General features: G+C 36.2%; 1 protein-coding gene across 1 annotated transcript in view; it reads left to right on the forward strand.

The window, feature by feature from the left end:
* The window catches only part of GNB4 (G protein subunit beta 4), a 28,191-nt gene that overhangs the window by 1,524 nt on the left and 850 nt on the right, over window positions 1–25,817 (forward strand). Inside the window, exons 2-8 of the mRNA XM_007466698.1 lie at window positions 9,979–10,017; window positions 10,745–10,851; window positions 13,088–13,151; window positions 14,793–14,955; window positions 15,987–16,053; window positions 16,156–16,357; window positions 21,155–21,371. Coding sequence (XP_007466760.1) covers window positions 9,979–10,017; window positions 10,745–10,851; window positions 13,088–13,151; window positions 14,793–14,955; window positions 15,987–16,053; window positions 16,156–16,357; window positions 21,155–21,371 — 859 coding nt within the window. The remainder of the gene's footprint in view (window positions 1–9,978; window positions 10,018–10,744; window positions 10,852–13,087; window positions 13,152–14,792; window positions 14,956–15,986; window positions 16,054–16,155; window positions 16,358–21,154; window positions 21,372–25,817) is intronic.

Raw genomic sequence — 25,817 nt, forward strand, 5'->3', positions numbered from 1 at the left:
CAGGAATGACTGATTGGCCAAGCACATTGGTCACATGGCCGTCTCATTTTTAAAAAATCTTTTCTCTATATCTGTAAGCTTGGTTTTTTGTTTTTTGTCTTTTTTTAGCTTGCACATATAAGTGAGATTATGTGGTATTTGTCTTTCTCTGTCTGGCATATTTCTCTTAGTGTAATGCCCTCAAGGTCCATCCATGTTGTCACCACAAATGGCAAGGTAGTCTTTTTTTATGGCTGAATAATATTCCATTGTCTGTATGGATGTGTGTGTGTGTGTGTATGTATCTCACATTTTCTTATCCTTTCATCTGTCAACAGATACTTAGGTTGTGTCCGTATCTTGATTATTGTAAATAATGCTGCAGTGAACATGGGGGTGCATATATTTTTTTGAGTTAGGGTTTTTGTTTTCTTTAGATAAATACCCAGAAGTGGAACTGTTGGATCATATGGCGGTTCTTTTTATAATTTTTGAGGAACCTACATACTGTTTTCCATAATGGCTGCACCAATTTGCAGTCTCACCATCAGTGCTCAGTGTTCCCTTTTCTCCGCATCCTCGTCAGCACTTGCAATTTCTTCTCTTTTTGATGATAGCCATTCTGACAGATGTGAGTTGCTCTCTCATTGTGGTTTTTATTTGCATTTCCTTGATGATTAGTGATGTTGAACACATTTTCATGTACCTGTTGGCCATCTGTATATCTCCTTTGGAAAAATGCCAGTCAGACCCTCTGCCCATTTTATTTATTTTTATTATTTTATTTTTTGGCTACGTTGGGTCTTCATTGCTGTGCACGGGCTTTCTCTAGTTGTGGCAAGTGGGGGCTGCTCTGTTGCGGTGCGCAGGCCTCTCACTGCAGTGGCTTCTCTTTGTTGCGGAGCATAGGCTCTAGGTATGCGGGCTGCAGTAGTTGTGGCTCACGGGCTCTAGAGCACAGGCTCAGTAGTTGTGGTACACGGGCTTAGTTGCTCCATGGCATGTGGGATCTTCCCAGACCAGGGCTCAAACCCGTGTGCCCTGTATTGGCAGGCGGATTCTTCACCACTGTGCCACCAGGGAAGTCCCCTTCTGCCCATTTAAAAAATCAGATTATTTGTTTTATTTTTCTGTTGAGCTCTATGAGTTCTTTATATGTTGTGGATATTAATCCCTTATCAGATATACAATTTGCAAATATTTCTCCCATTCAGTAGGTTGCCTTTTCATTTTATTGATGGTTTTCTTTGCTGTCAGAAGCTTTTTAATTTAATGTAGTCCCACTTGTTTATTTTTGCTTTTGTTATCTTTGCTTTTGTGGTCAAATCCAAAAAATCATCACGAAGACTGATGTCAGGGAGCTTACTGCATATGTTTTCTTCCAGGAGTTTTATGATTTCAGATCTTGCATTCATGTCTTTGATCCATTTTGAGTTAATTTTTGCGTATTATGTAAGTTAGTGGTCCAGTTTCATTCTTTTGCCCGTAGCTGTCCAGTTTTCCCAACACCACTTACTGAAGAGACTGTCTTTTCCCTGTTTTGTATTCTTGGCTCCTTTGTTGTAAATTAATTGATCATATATGTGTGGATGTATTTCTCTGCTGTCTGTTCTGTTCCATTGATCTATGTATCTGTTTTTGTGCCAATATCATACTGTCTTAATTATTATAGCTTTGTAATATAGCTTGAAATCAGGACATGTGACGCCTCCAACTTTGTTCTTTCTCAAGCTTGATTTGGCTATTTGGGGTCTTTTCTGGTTTTATACAAATTTTAAGATTGTTTGTTCTGTTTTTGTGGGAAATGTTATTGGGATTTTGATAGAGATTGCATCGAACCTGTAGATTGTTTTGGGTAGTAGGGACATTTTAACAGTACTCTTCCAGTCTGTAAGCACAGAATATCTTTTCATTTATTTGTGTCATCTTCAATTTCTTTCATCAGTGTCTTAGTTTTCAGTGTACAGATCTTTCACCTTCTTGGTTAAATTTATTTCTAGGTAATTTATCCTTTTTGATGCAATTGTAAGTGGGATTGTTTTCTTACTTTCTCTTTGTGATAGTTCTTTATTAGTGTATAGAAATGCAGTTGATTTCAGTATATTTATTTTGTATCCTGCAACTTTACCAAATGCATTTATTAGTTCTCAGTTTTGATGGAGTCTTTAGTGTTTTTTGTATATAATATCATGTCATCTGCAAGTAGCTATTAGTTTTACTTCTTCCTATCAAATTTGGATGCCCTTTATTGATTTTATTTCTTTTCTTTGCCTAATCACTCTGGCTAGGACTTCCAATACTGTGCTGAATCAAAGTGGCAAGCATGGGCATCCTTGCCTTGCTCCTGATCTTAGAGGGAAAGCTTTCAGCTTTTCACCATTGAGTATCTTATATATGTCATATATGGCCTTTATCATGTTGAGGTACATTCCCTCTATATCCACTTTGTTGAGAGTTTTTATCGTAAATGGATATTGGATATTGAATTTTGTCAAAAGCTTTTTCTGCATCTGTTGAGGTGATTTTATTATATTTATCCTTCATTTTGTTAATGTGGTGTATCACATTGATTGATTTGTGGGTGTTGAACCATACTTGCATCCCTTGAATAAATCCCACTTGATCATGGTGTATGATCCTTTTGATGTGTTGTTGAATTCTGTTTGTTAATATTTCCTTGAGGATTTTTGAATCTATGTTCGTCAGGGATATTGGCCTGCAATTTTCATTTCTTGTGGTGTTCTTGTCTGGAGTGACTGGCCAGTCACTTGGTCATGTGCTGATCTCATTTAATGCTTGTAGCAACCCTATGAGGTAGATGGTGTTACTTCGTAGCTGAGGAGACTGAGCCTCAGTGAGATTAAGTAACTGGCGAAGGTAACATAACTATGAAGTGGTAGATCAGGACTCAAGCCAGGTGTATTTTGGTTCCAGAGCCCATGCCATAGGTACCCCTGTGGCCCTGCTTCCCCATCATGTCTGCTAAGATGTGGCTCTGTAGCCTGTGCTATAGCCACATGAATCTGGTTGTCATTCCCTGAACGTGCATTGCTCTTTTCCACTTTGTTGCCTTTTATCAAATCGTTTCCTTTGCCTGGAATTATACTACCTCTGCTCTAATTTTGTTCCTGGGATTTGTATTCAATGAATCCTAGTCTTCCTCTATAAAACCTCACCAGAGACCTGCACTTGGATTTCTTATTCTTTTGTTGGAAGGCAGCATTGCCTGGTGGAAAGGACATGGATTCCATCTTTTAATTACTTTGTGGCCAGGACATGTTTACAGCTTTTTTTGATGCTTAATGTCTTTGCCCACTATATAGGTTTGCGGAGAGGAGTAAACAAAATGACACATAAAGGATTTAGATCAATGCCAATAAGTGGCAGTTCCTTACTTGTACAGCCCTTTGGATTTGTGTTACAAGGCTGATTACAGCCCACCTGATATTATAGTTCCTTGTGCACATTTGTCTTTACTACCTGTACTTGGCTGGGAAATTCTGTGTTTTAATTATCTTTGTACCTCACCAGCATCCAAGCAGAATGTCATGGGCATAGTTGCTCACTGAATCATCTTCTGTGATTTCAAGTAACCATGTGTATGTAAAATACCATGTACTTTTCTTATCAGTTTAATCATGTCATGCTATATTTAAAGACCATTTCTTCCTTCTTTCCTTTTTTTCCCCCTTAATTCCAGAAATATATTTTAACTATATATTTAACTATGGTATAAACACATGACATAATAGAAATGTATGCTATTTGGTTCAATACATGATTCATTTAAAAAGTTTATTTTATTTTATATTGGAGTAGCATTGATTATAATTCATTTTAAGTTAAAAAACAGAAATAGAGAAAATGTAGATTGTCTTTTGTAATTATTACTTGTTTGATTTGGAGTGAGAAACACCACTTTTATTTTGCACAAAGATATTAATATCAGAGCTTTATTTTTTAAGGTGGGCAATAAGGAATTCAGCTGTTAATTGGGAATGATTCTCTTATATTCAGTTTTATAATGGATAAAAGTGTTCATAAGTTCAGTAATTTTAACTTGCAGTGTTTTCATTGTGTTGTTAATATTAAGGTAAGCTCTATGAGTGTAGGGATTTTTGGTTTGTGTACTGCTCTATCCATGGTGCCTAGCATAGTACCTGACACAGTGTGCAACGGATTTTTTAATTGAATGACTGAATTAAGAAAGATGATCTAAACAGTGATAGTTCATTTTCATAAAGCTTAAAATCAGAGAGCTCTTTTTATAGAATTGTCTTCTACTCCAGCATTTTTGGACATGGCTCAGGCTGTCACTGTTGTTTCTGGAAATTCTTTTCATTGTAGGAAAGTGGGCTAAATTATTCCTTACCAAATGAGGTTTCTAAACCCACAATCTGAGAATGAGAGAATCAAATCATATGTTTGTGTAACTACTTATGAACACCCTTACATAGAAATATTCTAAGTGCTTATAAATAGGTTGAAAAGGCCGCCAAAATGATTGCATACTTATCCAGTCTTTGTTGCAGACGGTGGCAGGCATCCCCTGGCTGAATGGAACAGGTTGTCCTTTGGGGACAGTAATTCAACAAATCGTGTGTGCCTCTCTGCACAGAAGCGTGCACAGCACACTGGGGAAGAACAAAGTTGAAGACAACACTACCCTAACCTTTGGGGGAAAAAATTGGAACAAATCTAGTAGGAAGAATTAATTGTGCTTCCCATGTATATGAATCCTCTAAATTTATTATTAACGGATAAACTTGATTTAAAACATTTTGTTGCTCATTAAACATGTTCTTTGTTTGCCGTTACTTATTTTGTTACATTAATTTTTGTTTCACTATCTTCTGTTTAATAATTCTCTTCAGTTTGTGTAAAAATTTAAGGTCTTTTTGAAAGGCTACCCTATAATACTTAGGCAAAAACACCTGCTTACATGTAGGGAATTTGCTTTTAATATAAAAATATAACTCATTATATAAAAAATTATTTTCCTGACCTACCGTATCTTTTTATCATGTTAGATCAAAAGTATTTTATTTCTGGGCTTCCCTGGTGGCGCAGTGGTTGAGAGTCCGCCTGCCAATGCAGGGGACACGGGTTCGTGCCCCGGTCCGGGAAGATCCCACATGCCACTGAGTGGCTGGGCCCGTGAGCCATGGCCGCTGGGCCTGCACGTCCGGAGCCTGTGCTCCGCAATGGGAGAGGCCACAACAGTGAGAGGCCCGTGTACCGAAAGTAGATAAGAAGACATCAATTTTTATATAAATAATTGCATGTAACACTTGGTGTAAGAAAACTGAGGGTTAGACAGCTATTGTTACTTTCCCAAGATTAATAAGTAATAAAAAGGGAAGTTTTATCTAAAGTAAGGCTTACCACCTAACCAGGGTATCAGATCAAGTTAGACTATGCTGCAGTGCATATATGCCTAGTATCTCAGGGGTTTAATTCCACCCAAAAAAAAAAAAAAAAAAAAAAAAAATTTTATTTCTAATAACACCTGTATACAGTATACTTGCAAAGTATTTTAAAGAAGTGTTATTTTTTAATTAAAAAATTTTAATTGAGGTATAGTTGTACAATATTATATAAGTTTCAGATGTATAACATAGTGATTCATAACTTTTAAAGGTTATATTCCATTTATAGTTATTATAAAATATTGGCTATATTCCCTGTGTTGTGCAGTATGTCCTTGTAGCTTATTTATTTTATACATAGTAGTTTATACCTCTTAATTTCCTAAGCCTATCTTGCCCCTCCCTCTTCCTTCTCCCCACTGGTAACCAGTAGTTTTCTCTCTGTATCTGTAAGTCTTTTTCTTTTTTGTTGTATTCACTAGTTTGTTTTATTCTTTAGATTCCACATCTAAGTGATATCATACAATATTTGTCTCAACTAAAAGCTGCTTCTTTGAAAACATAAACAAAATTGATAAAGCTTTAGCCAGAGTCATCAAGAAAAAAGGGAGAGGGCTCAAATCAATAAAATTAGAAATGAAAAAGGAGAAGTTACAATGGACACCACAGAAATACAAAGGATCATAAGACCCTACTACAAGCAACTATATGACAATAAGCTGGACAACTTAGAAGAAATGGACGAATTTTTAGAAAGGTACAACCTTCCAAGACTGAACCAGGAAGAAATAGAAAATATGAACAGCAGAATCACAAGTACTGAAATTGAAACTGTGATTAAAAAGCCTCCAACAAACAAAAGTCCAGGACCAGATGGCTTCACAGGTGAATTCTATCAAACATTTAGAGAAGAGTTAACACTTATCCTTCTGAAACTATTCCAAAAAATTTCAGAGGAAGGAACACTCCCAGTCTCATTCTTTGTGGCCACCGTCACCCTGATACCAAAACCAGACAAAGATACCACACAGAAAAGAAAATTACAGGCCAGTATTACTGATGAACATAAATGCAAAAATCCTCAACAAAATACTAGCAAGCCAGATCCAATATACATTAAAAGGATCATACACCATGATCAAGTGGGATTTATTCCAAGGATGCAAGAATTTTTCAATATCTGCAAATCAATCAGTGTGATACACCACATTAAGAAATTGAAGAATAAACACCATATGATCATCTCAGTAGATGCAGAAAAAGCTTTTGACGCAATTCAACACCATTTATGATAAAAAACTCTCCAGAAAGTGGGTATAGAGGGAACCTACCAACATAATAAAGACCATATATGACAAACCCACAGCAAACATCATACTTAATGGTGAAAAGCTGAAAGCATTTCCTCTAACATCAGGAATAAGAATGTCCACTCTCACCACTTTTATTCAACATGGTTTTGGAAGTCCTAGCCATGGCAATCAGAGAAGAAAAAAATATATAAGGAGGACTTCCCTGGTGGTCCAGTGGTTAAGACTCTGCCCTTCCACTGCAGGGTCTTAGTTGTAACATGTGGGATCTTTTGTTGTGGTCCACAGGCTCTTCGTTGCAGTGTGCAGGCTTCTCTCTAGTTGTGGCGCACAGGCTCCAGAGCGCATGGGCTCAGTAGTTGCAGTGCGTGGGCTCTCTAGTTGTGGCACACAGGCAAAGTAAGTCAGAAAGAGAAAGACAAATACCATATGATATCACGTATATGTGGAATCTAAAATATGGCACAAATGAACCTATCTGCGAAACAGAACCAGATTTGCAGAGATGGAGATCAGACTTGTGACACAGAGATCAGACTTGTGGTTGCCAAGGGGGGGGGAGGGAGAGGGATGGACTGGGAATTTGGAGTTGGTAGGTGCCAACTATTACATTTAGAATGGTTAAACAACAAGGTCCTATTGTATAGCACAGGGAACTATATCCAGTCTCCTGGGATAAACCAAAATGGAAAAGAATATTTAAAAAATAGTATATATGTGTAAAACTGAGTCAACTTGGCTGTACAGCAGAGATTGGCACAACATTGTAAATCAACTCTACTTTGATTTAAAAAAATAAAGTCTACTTTGTTTGATATGAATATTGGTACTCCAGCTTTCTTTTGATTTCTATTTGCATGGAATACCTTTTTTACATCCCCTCACTTTCAGTCTGTATGTGTCCCTAGATCTGAAGTGGGTCTCTTGTAGACAGCATATGTACAGGTCTTGTTTTTGCATCCATTCAGCCAGTCTGTGTCTTTTGGTTGGAGCATTTAATCCACTTACATTTAAGGTAATTATCGATATGTTTGTTCTTATTGCCATTTTGTTAGTTGTTTAGGATTTGTTTCGGTAGGTCTTTTTTCTTCCCCTTTTGTTCTCCTGTGATTTGATGACTATCTTTAGTCTTGTGTTTGGATTGCTTTTTCTTTTTTTGTGTGTGTATCTATTGTAGATTTTCACTTTGCGGTTATCATGAGGTTTTGATATAGCAGTCTATATATATACAAGATTGTTTTGACTTGCTGGTCTTTTAATTTCAAATATATTTCAAATATCCTGCATTTGCATTCTCCTCATGATTGCTGGTTTTGATATCATATTTGTTTGGGGATGATTTTCTACCTTTACTCTATGTTTGCCTTTACTGGTGAGCATTCCTTTTTGTAATTCTCTTGTTTCTAGTTGTGGCCTTTTCTTTTCTGTCTAGAGATGTTCCTTTAACATTTGTTGTAAAGCTGGTCTGGTGGTGTTCTGCCTATGTTTTCTTCTAGGAGTTTTATGGTTTCTGGTCTTACATTTAGGTCTGTAATCCATTTTGAGTTTATTTTTGTATATGGTATTAGAGAATGTTCTAATTTCATTCTTTTACATGTAGCTGTCCAGTTTTCAAGTACTATGTATTTTTAAAAATATTTCTGAAATGACTTGGGTTATACTGTAAATATTTTTCCCATCACCTCAATTTCTAGCTGCCAGAACAAATAGAAGGGAACTCAGAACTCTTGCTTTTTGGTGATGCTTATTAACAAATATAACTCTGAATACAATGGGCTTATTAAATCAGTCTAGTTCAGTTTATTCAGGGGATGCAATTAAAAATCTTTTAACCATAAACCAAAAGTATATTTGTGCAATAGAATAGAATTGTGTGTCTATATATAAAGCCATATATCTATGGCCAACTGATTTTTTAGCAAGGGTAACAAGACAATTCAATAGGATAGTCTTTTCAACAAATATTGCTGGGACAGCTAGATATCCACAGGTAAAAGTATGAGTTTGGACTCCTACCTCATACCATATATAAAAATTAACTCAAAATGGCACCTAAATGTAACAGCTGAAAGTGTAGAATTTTTAGAAGTAAACCTAGTTGTTAATCTTTGTGACCTTGAATTAGGCAACAGTTTAATATGACACTAAAGCACAAGCAAGAAAGAAAAAAATAAATATACAAATCGGTCTTCATCAAAACTATAAAAACTTGTGTGTCAGAGGAAACTATCAAGAAAGTGAAAACTCAACCTACAGAATGGGAGAAAATATTTGCAAATCATAATCTGATAAGGGTCTAGTATCCAGAATATATAAAGAACTCCTATAACTCAACAATAAACACATAACCCAATTTTAAAATGAGCAGAGAAGTTGATAGACATTTCTCCAAAGAAGATATACAAATGGCTAATGAGTGCATGTAAAGACACTCCACATGAAAAGATGCTTAGCATCACTAATCATTAGGGAAATGCAAATCAAAACCACACTAAGATGCCACTTGACATCCACTAAGATGGCTGTAATAATTTTTTTTAAAAAGAAGAAGAAGAATAAAAAGACAACAGTGTTGGTGAGGACATGAAGAAATTGGAACCCTCATACATTCCTTGTGGGTATGTAAAGTGGAGCAGCTACTGTGAAAAACCATTTGACAGTTTCTTAAAATGTTAAACATAGTTGCCATATCACCCACCAATTCCACTTTTAGGTATATACCCAGGATAATTAAAAATGTATGTTCAAAGCATCATTAATCATAAAACCAAAAAGTAGAAACATAATAAATGTCCATCATATTAATTAATGGATAAACCAAATGTCATATTTTTATACAGTGGAATATTACTCAGCCATAAAAAGAAATGAAATACTGACACATGCTACAACTGAATGAACCTTGAAAACATTACACTAAGTGAAAGAAGCCAGACACGAAAAAGGTCATATATTGTATGATTCCATTTGTATGTGATGTCCAGAATGAGCGATCCGTTGGAAAGTAAATTAGTGATCACCTGGGGATGGAGGAAGAGGGAAGGTATAGGGTTTCCTTTTTGGAGTGATGGAAATGTTCTGGAATTAGGTAATGGTGATGGTTGCACAGCATTGTAAATATGCTAACCAACCCAACTACACACCTTAAAATGATTAATTTTATGTTATGTGAATTTTATCTCATTAAACCTTTTAAAAATAAAGATTGTGTGGTACAGTAAGAAGTATATTGCAAATCTATATTTCCAATGAACATATTATTTTAAATCATATCTAGGGATTTCCATATCTAAATGTATAATTGTCTGTCTTTACTTCAGGATGCTAGAAAAGCATGTAATGATGCCACGCTTGTTCAGGTAAAGTTTTTATTTTTCCTCAGTTCATTTTATAAATTCACATGGAACTGCTTGATACTGATGCAAATGACGTTCAGATTCTGTTTATTAGTGTTTAATTGAAAGAAATATGAGATCTCTATTTAAAAACACTTTGTAATTTGTCAGATGCTGGTAGAAGTGCTTTTTAAAGCATACCTGTTAAAATGGAAGTCTGCGAAAAAATACAATAAAAATATGTACGTTCATATAGTACATGTTTCTTTTTAGGTAGCTTCTGATTCTTTTGATATGCCCTGGTTAAGATCTTTTTTTATTATATAAACTATTAGGAAGGTTTCATTAGTTTAATTAATATTGATCATTTTTATTAAGGAGATATTTTATGTGTTGTTTAAATATAAAATTGGCTTTCTTTAGATAGTTAAAATTAGAAATGTTTTACTGTTTGATCATCTGCTATTAGATTTTTATTTGTGGCTGGTTTTTTACTAAGGTTGGAAGGTATGTCTGTTCTTTTTACTTAATAGTCTATAGAAGATGTTCTCACTGGAAGGTGTGCAAATAAATCATACTTTTTCTTGAACAACATATTAATCCTATAATGACTCTAGGAATTATTTGTATTAAAGTACCTTCAATAGCTATAAATTTGCTTTATGTCTGCTTTTTTGCCTATTAATTGTTTCTACTTTATTTTCTGAGCTATGTCTAAGGTAAAGAATGACATTCTCGTCACTTCCTATAGATCACGTCAAATATGGATTCCGTGGGTCGAATACAAATGCGAACAAGACGTACACTGAGGGGTCACCTAGCTAAAATCTATGCTATGCACTGGGGATATGATTCGAGGTTTGTACCTGCCATTTTCAGACTGTGTGCAGAATTATTTTTGTTGAGTCATCATTTGCATTTTCTTTTTAGAAACAACCTGTATCTATGAAGTATTTGCAGAAAATACATCTAATGTGAACGCTTTGCTTTTAATAAAAATATTCATTGATACTTTAAAAGTTTAGAAACCTTTAATATGGAAAACAGATTTACCTCTTAGAAATATCCTTTATCAAATGATTTAGGCAAAGCGTTTAGGATTTCTTTTCTTTGCAGTGGGGTATTTGTTTTTTTTTTTTAACATGCCAAGGCAGTTTTATTGTGTATTAACATTGAAATTTCAGTTAATAAGGAAATATTTATTGAATATTGCTATGCACAGGTTACCAGATCTTGCCATAATTATTTATTACCTAAATTCGCAAAGGATGGAATTACATAAAACAATGACATTTTTGTTGAATACATCTTTTATTCCCCTAACCCCATCATACAAGTGTGTGTGTATTGAACACACACACACACACACACACACACACACACACACACACACACACACACACACACACACACACACACACACACAGCCACCATCTGGATTGCAGTTGGATGGTTGGTCGTGATGATTTACTTTGTTCATAGGGTTACAGTGTGGCCTGTGCTTTTTCCAGAGTATCTGGCACTGCTTCCATAGTGGTTGACTTGTTCCTTTGATTTGGTTCATCTAATTGGGAAAAAGTCTTAACTAAAAAATTATTTTTTAATAGAAGTTGCATATTTTTTCTCTTTTTCCAGGAGAACCTAAAAATGTTGCTACCTGTTGCTAATGCCTGGCACATCTTCATGTAAATAAGATACTTGAATACAGTAATATAGAACTTGTGCCTCTTAGGAGGGAATAAATAAAATTATATAACTGGCAACTGACATAAAGCTAGGCCAAATGTTTTATTCTTTTTCTTAAAGAAGTTTAAGAAGTAATCTGCCCATTGAGATAGCAAATGTGTAACTCAAAATACAATCACTTGAAACAATGTTAATGGTTCTTACTTTCTTAGTTTTCCCAAGACTATTAATCTTAATAGAGAACCAAAAGTGTCAACAGAACCTATCTCACATTGTCTTTCTACCCATTCTGATTATCACCTTGTAACTTAATGTCCTTCTCAACTCAATGCTGATGATGCCAACTGATTTTTGAAGAACTTTAGGTTCCATCCCATACCCTGTGGTTAGATCTTCCCTTTCATAAAACTTACAGTAATTGCTATGTAAGAACCTGATGTTATTTACCTACAGTGAAGCGTGATAGGGACAGGAAGGTGATTCTTTTCACTGTATATCTATCCTTTTGTAGTTTTTGAATTTTATACCATAGTGAAAAATAAAATTCCAAAACAAAACAAAAAATTCAGTGGCAGGTAACTTAGTCAAGAGTTCATATTTAGCCTGGCAAACAGAGATTTCTGTAGTTTAAGCCCAGTCCCCTTTTCTAAACTGTTTTTCCCATTTCTTACAAACTGTGTAACTGGGAAATTCACAATTCCTGAAATACCTGTTGTATTTTTCCACCTCTTGCCATGGAACATACCCTCCTCCTATAGAACACAGACTTCTCTATCTTTAGCTTTCGAAATTCTGTTTTTTCAAGACTTGTTTTCTTTTGCAAGACTACTTGAGTAACTCAGTTAGCACTTATTTGTCCCTCATTTGTTTTCCTATGGCCTTTATTTTATACCAGTCCTCTGACTATTTTCGTTTACCTAATTTATTTTATTAAATGTCTTATCCCCACCAGATGATGGAGGGCCCCAGGGTAGGCGGTATAGCCTGTATTGTACCCATAACACCGCCTTGCATTCACAGGCTCTCAATTGATATTTTTAGATTGAATGAAATGTGGTTCTTAGGCTTATATGTACTCTACTGTCATTATATTTAAGTCAGTACATACTAAACCAGTCAGCTAATAGCTACCAGAATCTTGAATAAGAACTAGAATGTTGTTACCATGAAAAAGTTGTTATAACCAGAGACATTTTTAGTAAAATGTCTAAAAAAAGTTAATGTTGAAATTTTTTGGCATGCAGAATAGATTTTTTTTAAGTTGTGAGACTATTTTCTGGCATCAAGTTTTTAATTCGAAAAATTATTTTTGTCTTTTCTGAACTGTTCTACATTAATGCAATGCATAACTAATTTAAACTACTTTTTTCCTCTAAGTGTCACATTATTTTTGTGTTTGTTCCTCTAGGCTACTAGTCAGTGCTTCCCAAGATGGAAAATTAATTATTTGGGATAGCTATACAACAAATAAGGTAGAGTTTCTTAATCATGCTCTTACATAACCTTTTATTTGGTTTGATGTCCACCAATTCTTTCCTTTATTCTATTACTTCAAGCTTTAATTTCTTTCCAGGATAAATTTACTCCGTTAATTTTAACTCAGATCCTTTCTTTAGACGTAGTGTTTGCTTTTAATATTTAACCTTTTTTTTTTATTCCCAAGGACAACTACAGGAATATAGTTCAGTGTGTCTTATTTGAGTCCCATATTTCATACTTGATTATTAGAAGACACTGTGCATCAGTTTTACATATAAATGATTTTTTTAAAAGGTCCCATTTCCTAATGTGACAGCAACCCTACAATTTTTATTTTTAGTTGTGGATAAGCTAGAATGTTTTCTTTGGTCCACACTAGGCATTGATTTGTGTTTCTGGACTGCTCAGAAGATACAGTAGATTGGAGGCAAATTACAACTTGTTTAGATCCCTTGGTGGTAAAAGCCAGTGGGTCCTCTTAATATGTCCACTGGAAGGAACCCCTGACATAGAGATGTTGAATGGTCATGAAGAAGCTCCAGGAAAATGCTCACAAGTCAAATACTTCTAGATTCTGTGTGCACTTATACCACTGTTTCTAGTAAAGATTTAGAAGTACTATTTTGTGAAATAAACGGTAACTTCAGCCTGGTTGAGAGTTTAAAGCTAGCTAAGACACATTTGTAATATAATAGTTTTTCTGTATCAGTCAGAATTGAGTGTGACTTTCGACTATATTTTCCTAAAACAGAAAAATATTCTTTTAGGTTAAGTGAGAGCATAGTAATCCCACAATGTGTTGATTCTGTGTATGGGCCACTTAGCCTTTATGTTCCCATTCACATTAAACTTTGCTACCCGACCTGCAAATGCTTGGTGTTGGGTAAGGCATCATACAGCGTGGTATGAGTAGATCAGTGCAAACTATTACCATTGTTTGAATTCGAGCCCAGAATATGCGTTATTAGAAGGTCATAGTTCTTTGTGGAAGAACCATTCTGTTCAACTCCAGTACTTGTATTATTCAGTGTTAAGTTAGAGGAAATTCATCTTTTGAGCACTAATGCAAAAACAAAAAATTTTATTAAGTTCTTTAACACTTACACTTAATATTTCAAATGGCTCTCTTCGTGTTGAAATGTCCTATGTCCTTGTTCTTCTTAAAAGAATACTTTCTGAAAAGAGCATTTAAATCCAAATGATTTGATAATAATACAGAAAATATAACAGGCATTTCAGTGTGCATTAGTATTTTATTTTATTTAGTTAGTTAGTTTTGCGGTACGCGGGCCTTTCACTGTTGTGGCCTCTCCCGTTGCGGGACGCACGGGCCCAGCGGCCATGGCTCATGGGCCCAGCCGCTCTGCGGCATGTGGGATCTTCCCGGACTGGGGCATGAACCCATGTCCCCTGCATCGGCAGGCGGACTCTCAACCACTGCACCACCAGGGAAGCCCTAGTATTTTATTTTTTATTGTTCACTTTCTCAAACCATTTCATTCTTTATTTTACTTGGCCTGTTTTTTAAGTACATTTAAATTGCAGTAATATTTGCTTCATTGTAAATAGGTTTGTAAAATTAATGACTGTTTTTGTACTCTTGACTTAGTTTTTGTGTTGTATTTGTCCTGTAGATGCATGCTATTCCTTTGAGGTCCTCCTGGGTGATGACCTGTGCTTATGCTCCCTCTGGTAATTATGTTGCTTGTGGAGGACTGGACAACATCTGCTCTATATATAACTTGAAAACCAGAGAGGGAAATGTGAGAGTGAGCCGAGAGTTACCGGGTCACACAGGTGAGCATCACTACATATTGTCCTTTTCTCCTAAACCTGATTCCTCCTGAAGAATGAGCTGATCAAGGAGAAAGAGTGACAAAGTGAGATCAGCTGGCCAAAGGATGCATATTAATCAAGTGAGAGTAGAAATTACCATGAATCTGGGAAACACTGACTTTTTATAATTATACAAATGACCATACTTCTATTTTTCTTTCAAAAATTAGTATTGTTTTTAATATTGCACATCAACTATACATCAATGAAAAAGAAAATAACTCCAAAAAATAGTATTGTTTTTGTAAAAATTATAAATTGATTGCGAAAAATTCAAACAATAATGAAAAATACAAAAAGAAAGCAAATATAATTTTCTGTATTCTCTGCAAACCTGTAACAATTATGGGATTTTGGTGCTTAATTATGTAATTGAAAGTGTGTATCAAGCTACATTTATGAAGTATTTTTCACTATGTGATAGTGCATTCAGTGTGCACACCATAGTTCGATAATATAGTATTTGGTTAGCAGTGTTAATTAGGAATTTATCACCACTCACCAGATTTCAGCCTCTCTGGATTCTTGGAAGTACTATTTGGCTGTGCTTTTTACACAGTCTCAATAATGGTATTGTTCCTGAAATTTCCATATTTTGAAGCACAGGTGAATTCTGAGCATTTGAGTGCCACCTTTCCTTCCCTGAGGTTTTTAAAATATTTCTCCAAGGTACTTAACCAAGTCTGCTATAGATTATAATAGATATTTGTATTAAGGAGTATCTTTCTCTTAGGTAATTGTAGTAGGTGGAAAGAACTGTGTCTTTTACTCAAGTTTGTAACTTTGAGTCATCAACACAGTAAATATCTAAGAGTTTGTTGATAAAATTCAGTTGCAGGCAGCATAGAGTTGGAAGTAATTAAAAGCAGAACTATAGATTATACTAACAAACACTTGCCCAGGTATTAATTTTTAAAAATATATATTACTATTTCATATGGTAATTGAATTAATCAGTGATAACCTAACATTTGTTACTCTCTATGCTGTAGGCTACTTGTCCTGCTGTCGTTTTTTAGATGACAGCCAAATTGTTACAAGTTCAGGAGATACAACTTGGTAAGTTTATTCCAGAAGATTACTGATTTTGAGGTTGAGGATGGTAGTAGGAACTAATGTAAGAAAGGAGCAGTCATTAATTATTTCTATTTTTAATTATAGTGCTTTATGGGACATCGAAACTGCCCAGCAGACCACTACGTTCACTGGGCATTCTGGAGATGTGATGAGTCTTTCTCTGAGTCCTGACATGAGGACTTTTGTTTCTGGTGCTTGTGATGCCTCTTCAAAATTATGGGATATTCGAGATGGAATGTGTAGACAGTCTTTCACTGGCCATGTGTCGGATATTAATGCTGTCAGTGTAAGTGAAGAGCATTTCTAAGGACAATTTATTGTGCATATAAAGTGTTGAACTCTATAGTATGATTTTAACAACAGATTCCCTTCAAGGATTCTTATAAATAGTATGCTTTTATAACATTTAACCCCCCAATAACAAGGGTTTGATTTTTAAAAATGGAAAGGTTTTAATCCATAGGCCTAGGTCCTTATTTGCAGGTAAACAGGAATAAGTTTTTTTTTTTTTTTTTTCCAGATTTAGAGGGATAAATCATCTTGAGCAAACAAGCATATCATGAGTATCAACAGTGTGTTCAGAGGAGAACAAAGTCCCATATCTCTGGGGTCAAGGGAACAACCCAAAGAGAGACAGTCAGGAAGACAGAGGCAGCTGTTTAGTATAGAGAGTATAGCTTTTGAAGTCAGCAAACTCTGGATCTTAGTTCTGCTGGGAACCAGCTGTGTGAGATCAGGTGGGCTACTTAACCTCTGTGAGCTACACATTCCTCAGTAGGAATAATGCTACCTACATTAAAGAATAATGTGAAGACTAAATGAAACTATAGATTGGATGCTCAATCAATGGTATAAATTATTTATAATCTCCTTCATATTGAAAAAAAAAAACCCCTCAAACAGGTATCTACAAATAGATTAAGCCAGACAATTAAGTACTTAGTATATATGAGAATGAACTAGTCATATGTCTTTATAAATTAAAACTAAAATGGCATTTTGAATGACAATCAAAATGATCTATCAAACAGTCAGAATTGAGGAGAGGGATATTAAGAGGAGGTGGGATACCGCTTGACTTAGGTAAATTGTCCTATGCGGATCAGATGCCAAAATGTATAGATATGACTAGAATTTCCTAAAGCACTGTAATTGCAAGTGTTTATGGGTATAAGATACACTCTAATTTTGCAAGAAGATATTTTTTGGGAAAAATTCGTTTTTATTTATCATGTGCATATTGAAAGTCAATTTTATATAATCTTTAGAGAATTTCAGAGAAAGTAAAGGCTTTGTTACCCCCACCCCCTATTAGGCCAACCTGGTTTGAAGAGTAGAATTTTGGAATAGGCAAACGCAATGCTCTCCATCTCTCATCCCACCACCTTTATCAAGTTGATGAGCTTCTCTTCTGTTCCTAGTTTGCTACAGATTTATCAGGAATGAGTGTTGAAGTTTATCAAATGTCTTTTCTTCATCTATTGAGATGATCATGTGGTTTTTCTTTTTCAGTCTGTTAAATGGTGAATTTACGTGGATTAATTTTCAAACATTAACCCAACCCTACATTTCCAGGACAAACCTCACTTGGTTATAATGCATAATCCTTTTTAGTTACTAGTAGACTTGATTTGTTAAAACTTTAAATTTTGCATCCATATTGATAAGTTATTATATGATTTTTCATTTCTTGAAATGTTTTTTTCAGATTTTGAAAGGGTTCCCTTTTTTCTACATCCTCTTCAGCATTTATTGTTTGTAGATTTTTTGATGATGGCCGTTCTGACCAGTGTGAGATGATACCTCATTGTAGTTTTGATTTTAGTGATTTTAGTGATGCTGATAATTAGTGATGTTGAGCCATCTGTATGTCTTCTTTGGAGAGATGTTTATTTAGATCTTCTGCCCATTTTTTGATTGGGTTGTTTGTTTTTTTGATATTGAGCTGCATGAGCTGTGTGTTTTGGAGATTAATCCCTTGTCAGTCGCATCATTTGCAGATATTTTATGCCATTCTGTAGGTTGTCTTTTTGTTTTGTTAATATTTATTTATTTAATTTATTTATTTTCTTTATTTTTTTGGCTGTGTTGGGTCTTAGATGAGGCATGAAGGATCTTTCATTGCAGTGCAGGCTCTTTGTTGTGGTGCATGGGCTTCTCTCTAGTTGTGGCATGCAGATTTTCTCTCTCTGGTTGTGGCATGTGGGCTCCAGGGCACATGGGCTCTGTAGTTGTGGTACGTGGGCTCTCTCATCAAGGTGCACAAGCTCAGTAGTTGTGTGCGTGGGCTTAGTTGCCCTGCAGCATGCGGACTCTTACTTCCCTGACCAGGAATTGAACCCACGTCCCCTGCATTGGAAGGCAGATTCTTTACCACTGGACCGCCAGGGAAGTCCTTGTCTTTTTGTTTTGTTTATGGTTTCCTTTGCTGTGCAAAAGCTTTTAAATTTGATTAGGTCTAATTTGTTTATTTTTGTTTTTATTTCCATTACTCTAGGAAAGGATCCAAAAAGATATTGCTGCAATTTATGTCAAAGGGTGTTCTGCCTATGTTTTCCTCTAAGAGTTGTACAGTATCCAGTCTTATGCTTAGATCTTTAATCCATTTTGAGTTTATTTTTGTGTGTGGTGTTAGAGAATGTTCTACTTTCATTCTTTTCCATGTAGCTGTCCAGTTTTCCCAGCACCACTTATTGAAGAGACTGTCTTTTCTCCATTGTATATTCTTGCTTCCTTTATTGTAGATTAATTGACCATAAGTGTGTGTGTTTATTTCTGGGCTTTCTATCCTGTTCCATTGATCTGTGGATCAATGGAGTCAGGTGTGTGTTTGTTTTTGTGCCAGTAACATACTGTTTTGATTACTGTAGCTTTGTAGTATACTCTGAAGTCAGGGAGCCTGATTCCTCCAGCTTTGTTTTTCTTTCTCAAGATTGCTTTGGCTATTCAGGGTCTTTTGTGTTTCCATACAAATTAAAAATTTTTTTGTTCTAGTTCTGTGAAAAAATGCCATTGGTAGTTTGATAGGGATTGCATTGAATCTGTAGATTGCCTTGGATAGTATACTCGCTTTGACAATATTGATTTTTCCAATTCAAGAACATGGTATAAGATTTCCTTTTTTATGGCTGAGTAATATTCCATTGTGTGTATGTATGTGTGTGTGTGTGTGTGTGTGTGTACGTGCGTGTATATCTCACATCTTCTTTGTCCATTCTTCTATCGGTGGACACGGAGGTTGCTTCCAGATCTTGGCTATTCTAAACAATGCTGCATTGAACAGGGTGCATGTATATCTTCTCCAATTAGTGTTTTTGTTTTCTTGAGGTAAATACACAGAAGTGAAATTGCTGGATCATATGGTAGTTCTATTTTTAATTTTTTGAGGAACCTACATACTGTTTTCCATAGTGGCTACACCAGTTTACTTTCCCACCAACAACACATGAGGGATATTTTCTCCACATCCTTGCCAACACTTGTTATTTGTTGTCTTTTTGATAATAACCATTTTGACAGGTGTGAGGTGCTGTCTCATTGTGGTTTTTATTTGCATTTCCTTGATGATTAGTGATGTTGAGCATCTTTTCATGTGTCTATTTGCCATTTGTCTGTCTTCTTTGGAAAAATGTCTATTCAGGTCCTCTGCTCATATTTTAATTGGGTTGTTTGTCTTTTTGATATTGACTTTTGTGAATTCTTTGTATGTTTTGGATATATTGTTTGCAAATATCTTCTCCCATTCAGTAGGCTGCCTTTTCCTTTTGTCAGTAGTTTTCTTCACTGTGCAAAAGCTTTTTCTAGTTTGATGTAGTCCCATTTGTTTATTTTTGCTTTTTCTTGCCTGAGGAGACATCCAAAGAAAATACTGCTAAGACCACTGTCAAAGAGCATACTGCCTGGGAACTCCCCAGTGGTCCGGTGGTTAGGACTTTGCACTTTCACTGCTGAGGGGGGCCTGGGTTTGATCCCTGGTCAGGGAACTAAGATCCCACAAGCTGCGCAATGTGGCCAAAAAAAAAAAAAGAAAAGAAAAAAGCATACTGCCTGTGTTTTCTTCTAGGAGTTTTATGATTTCAGGTCTTACGTGTAAGTATTTAATCCATTTTGAGTTTATTTTTATATATGGTGTGAGAAAGTCATCCAGTTTGATGCTTTTGCATCTAGCTGACCAGTTTTCCTGACACCATTTATTGAAGAGGCTGTCTTTTCCTCATTTTATATTCTTGCCTCCTTCATTGTTGACTGTGTGTGCATGGGTTTATTTCTGGGATTTCTATTCTGTTCCATTGATCTATGTGTCTGTTTTAGTGTCAGTAGCTTACTGTTTTGATTACTATAGCTTTGTAGTAGTTTGAAATCAGGGAGAGTGATACCTCCAGAAAATTGCTTTATATTTTTAAAAAAGTAAAAAATATTAGAAGGCAAATGACAAACTATAAAATATTTGCCACAAAGAAAACAAATTTATATTCTTCATTTTATTCCTACACATCAGCAGGTACTAACAGAGTAATACAGATGACCAATAGATACATGAAGTGACTTCCTCTTTGTAAAAAGTGTTGAGTAGTGCCACAGTATCTGAGAAAGGGGATTCACAAACTAATAATGCATAGTTTTCTTTACTACTAGCTTAACTTTATAACCTAGCCTAACTGGATGATTTTTGTTCTCTTTTATAAAATGTTTCCTATTTATTTCTCATAATGAGATTATTGGAACATTTAAGAGTATACATACATATATAAATTCTATAAATAGTAATATTTGATTTAAACATTTTAGTAAGACATATGGAGGACCAGAGCCAGGATGTTTTGAGTACTTGCTTTGTGCTGAACAGTGGGTTATGGGTACTGTGCATGTGTTATTTCATTCAGCCCTAACTAACCAACACACTGAATTCTGAAACTAAGACTCAAGTGTTTAAGAATCTTTAGTGCCTAACATCATTCACCTGGTAAGAAACCAAGTTGGAATTTGAATCTAGGTCTGTCTTACCCCAGAGTGTATTATTACACTGCCTCACATAATTTTTGTGTACTTCTGTGGAATAAATGTTTGTTGCTTTTTTTTCTAGTTTTTCCCAAATGGATATGCCTTTGCCACTGGCTCTGATGATGCTACTTGCCGGCTCTTTGACCTTCGTGCAGACCAAGAGTTATTATTGTATTCTCATGACAATATCATCTGTGGGATCACTTCCGTAGCCTTCTCAAAAAGTGGGCGTCTCCTGTTAGCTGGGTATGATGACTTCAATTGTAACGTATGGGACACACTAAAAGGAGATCGTGCAGGTTAGTAAATAAGTACACATTAGGTTTTGATTTTGTCAGGAAATGTGAAAAGGTTCCCATCGGTTGTTTCTGGGGCCCCCATGGACACCCTGGGGAATGGCAACATGGCAGTTCTCATTCATGGTCATTGTTGATCTTTGAGTGCAGTTACAGTCCATAAACCATATTTATGTTTCTGTTTTCTGAAGAGTAACATCTGATTCTATATTGTTTGGTACGTTTTGACATAAAGATGAATAGTGAATATAATTTAGTATGGTCTTTTCCAAATTACATTTCTCTTATAACCTGACAGGAAACATGGATCTTCTTTTTGGCTCAGATCTTGTATGGGACAGGACATGGAACCACTGTCTCCCCTTAACCCCGTACTCTGTGTTCTCCCATGCAAGCTTCCAGAATATTAGCATCCAGTTGTACTGGGGACTGCCATTAATAACAGATTACACAGAGTGACTTAAAATTTTTTTAGAATCAAAATTATACTCAAGGAATCAAATAGGTCTACATGGCTTGTTACCAAAACACAGCAGTCCTCTGACCCCAGCCCATGTTCTCTGCTCCCAATGGTAGCTACTTTTAAGTATTTACTTTTATATCTTTAAAGAACATCCTGTATTGATTTTTTTTTTTTTTTTTTTTTTTCTTTTAGGCATTATTTGTTGAGGGTTTGGTTTCAACATCCCTCCTCCCACCACAACTTCCATCTTCCAGTTTTTCCCATGTAGTGAATTTGGTTTAGAACATCAGTCAGCGTTTATTACACAATTATGAATTTTTAAACAGTACTTACTGCCAAGCAGTGAGGTATATGCTGTGACTTCTTTTGCTGTGCTTTTTTTTTTTTTTTTTTTTTTTTATAATGTTCTCTGTGTTTACTTTAACTTATTAGAAGTTCCGTTCTCTCTTCATGGAAGATTAGGCATACAAAAATTGTCTACAAGTAAAACTCTGTTTGGGCCTCTGGGCTCACATTTAACTGGGAAAATATGAATTCTTTTCTGCTGATGCCTCATAGGGTCCCAGACATGAGGGAAGTGAAGAGGAAGACCTTTTTAGCATTCTTTTTAGCTCTTTTATGGATGCACTATGCATAGAGAATTCTTCTGTCAGCTTGTATGTAAGATTTCTGATTTTGCTTTTATGGAGTTTATCCATAAAACATATACAGAATTGTTAATAGCATTACATATAAATAATTATTATTTATTTTTTTTTTGGCGTGACAAATCATAATTATAATTTTTATTTATTTATTTTTAACATCTTTATTGGGGTATAATTGCTTTACAATGGTGTGTTAGTTTCTGCTTTATAACAGAAACCTCAAGCAGTGAGGTATATGCTGTGACTTCTTTTGCTGTGCTGCTTTTGAATATTCTCTAGGGTCAAATTAAGTTTTTGGCTTACATTCTTAGTTTTGATGTACTTCTCACTAATTAATCTTCAAACTTTTTGCAAGTTTTGATATGTTTGGGAGTAGATCCATTTTCATCCCTCGTTCTGGGCATTCAGTGGACCTTTTCAACCTGGAAACATATACCCTGGAGTACTGGGAAGTTTAGGAGGCTTATTTAATTGGTTGCACTTTTTTCTCCATTATCATTCTGTTCGTAGAACTCCCATCATTCATTCATTCATTCATTATTTTTGGCTGCACTGGGTCTTCGTTACTGCGCACAGGCTTTCTCTAGTTGTGGTGAGCGGGGGCTACTCTTCGTTGCAGTGTGCAGGCTTCTCATTGTGGTGTCTTCTCTTGTTGTGGAGCACAGGCTCTAGGCATGTGGGCTTCAGTAGTTGCAGCACGCAGGCTCAGTAGTTGTGGCTCACGGGCTCTAGAGTTCAGGCTCAGTAGTTGTGGTGCAAGGGCTTAATTGCTCCACGGCATGTGGGATCTTCCTGGACCAGGACTTGAACCTCTGTCCCCTGCATTGGCAGGCAGATTCTTAACCACTGCGCCACCAGGGAAGCCCAGAACTCCCATTATTCTGATGTTGGACTTCTTGGACTTTATTAGTTTCTCTCATATTTTCCATCTGTCTATTTTTGCTTCATGTTCTGGGAGAAATTCTTGCCTTTTCTTTCCATGAACCTTCTGTTAAGCTTTGGTTTTCCATTTTTGCTACCATCTTTTTGAGAGTTTTTTTTAGGGCCCGCATTCTTTTTTTCATGAATAAAAGTCTTTTGTTTTTCTGGGGTCATTAATGAAAGCCTTTTTTGAAGTTTTCTTCTGTAAGCATAATCTTTTGTTTTCCAAGTTGCCTTTTTTCCCCCTTCTTTCTTATTTTTTCAGTGTCCTATCTATTATATCTCCTTAAAACTCTGATGATTCTTAGCCTCTTATTTATCCTTAAGAGTGAGGCACTAAAACTGTTTGAAAGCCCTCTGCACATGGTTGGGGTGTGCTGACTGTAGGCCTCACTGAACAGTGATCTGGCCAGGCTTTTATTGGGGAGCCTCTGATATATCTTATGTCCTTTTTTCCCTTGGGCCAGCTGTCTTCTCTGAGGTGGATTGTTCCACTTTTCTACCTGAAGTATATAAGCTGACTGACAGTTTGGGGGCTGATTTCCGGGAAGAAGCTGGTGTGCAAGACAATTAGCAAGTAAACTTAATTATTCCCCATTTTCAGCAGTTTCACCAATCTCAACTGTGCCTATTTTCTTCTAGTTAAGAGACCCTCTTTTACTCTCTCTAGCAAGTAAGTCTCTAGTCTTATGTTCTGATGCAGGATGATAAATCGTCTGACTCTGCAGAGTGAAGAGACCTGGGGAGTCTAACTGATTCCTGGACACTTTCTAATGCAGCCTCAGTTTACCCCATCTTTGCCCCTCTCTGGTTCCAGAGATACCTGGTTCCACTAGTATCTGACCCTTTTGGAGGTTCTGCACTTTGCTTTTGTTTCTTGGCTTATCAGACCATTTGCTTTGAACTTAGCATTTTGGGGCCCACTAACACACTTACCACCATACAGCTCACAAAATTTTGTTGCCACTGCTTGCTCTCATATCCTTGCTGCCCTTGTGGGTTTATGTCCTTGCCCATTTAAACACCTATACAGCTGTTGAGGTTTCTGAGGGAGTGGAGGCAATGTCAACATTACCAGGAATAATTTTCTACAACCTCTCTTGAGACTGCAGAAAAGTTCACAGATTAGCATTTTGCAAGTAAATTTTTGGAGATACTCTGTTGTCCAAAGCCAGTTACTTTTTTGAGGTATTAGGTGTTTTGCTTGGATCGAATGAATTAATATCCATAACAAAATAAAAGCATGTTTGTTTTCCGTATTTTTAAAATTAATTAATTTATGGCTGTGTTGGCTCTTCGTTTCTGTGCGACAGCTTTCTCTAGTTGCGGCAGGTGGGGGCCACTCCTCATCGCGGTGCACGGGCCTCTCACTATCGCGGCCTCTCTTGTTGTGGAGCACAGGCTCCAGACGCACAGGCTCAGTAATTGTGGCTCACGGGGCTAGTTGCTCCGTGGCATGTGGGATCTTCCCAGACCAGGGCTCGAACCCGTGTCCCCTGCATTGGCAGGCAGATTCTCAACCACTGCACCACCAGGGAGGCCCTCCGTATTTTTTTAAACATATGCTTGAGTTTTAGTTTTGCTTTGCTTACAGCTGTTTGGTTTCAAGTTGACTCAACTGGATACTTTCACCTTAAAATTGAAATGTGACTCATGAATTGCTAATTCATTCTTCTTTCCAGTATGACTTGGAGTATTTAGTCACAATGGTCATTTTTTGTTATTTCAACCCATAATGGTAAATTTGCCTGTTGCCAAACATTGCCATACTGAAGGTACTGCACAGAATATTAATGAGTTAGACAAGATGAACTTCTGTTCCTAAGATTGGGTGAAAATGATATGCTTAATTACGTATGGAGATAATGAAAACTCAAACAGTATATTAAAGAAAAAAATTCTTTTTGAGAATTTGATATATTCTAATTTTTCTTTTAAATCTTTCTCATTTTCCTCCCAAATATTTGGGAATATTTAATTTTATCCTGTGTAGTGGTCAGAAGATCAAATAGGTTAAATATACAAAAGAAAACTAAGACTAGATGAGTTTGATGGTTTCAGAAAGTTATGACCAAAACATTCCAGGGTTTGGTGGTTAAAAGAATAAAGTAAATAAATTATGTTATGTTTCGAAGTGGTAGTATAAGTCAGCTTCATTCTCGTGTTTTTGTTGTTCTGGTGGTAAAAGTTCATTGAACTTCATTTAAAATTTTGTTTTTGGGCTTCCCTGGTGGCGCAGTGCTTGGGGGTCCGCCTGCCGATGCAGGGGACGCGGGTTCGTGCCCCGTTTCGGGAGGATCCCGCGTGCCGCGGAGCGGCTGGGCCCGTGAGCCGTGGCCGCTGGGCCTGCGCGTCCGGAGCCTGTGCTCCGCAAATGGGAGAGGCCACAACAGTGAGAGGCCCGCATAACGCAAGGAA

Source organism: Lipotes vexillifer, unplaced genomic scaffold (genome assembly GCF_000442215.2).
Source record: "Lipotes vexillifer unplaced genomic scaffold, Lipotes_vexillifer_v1.1 scaffold258, whole genome shotgun sequence".
NCBI lineage: Eukaryota > Metazoa > Chordata > Mammalia > Artiodactyla > Lipotidae > Lipotes > Lipotes vexillifer.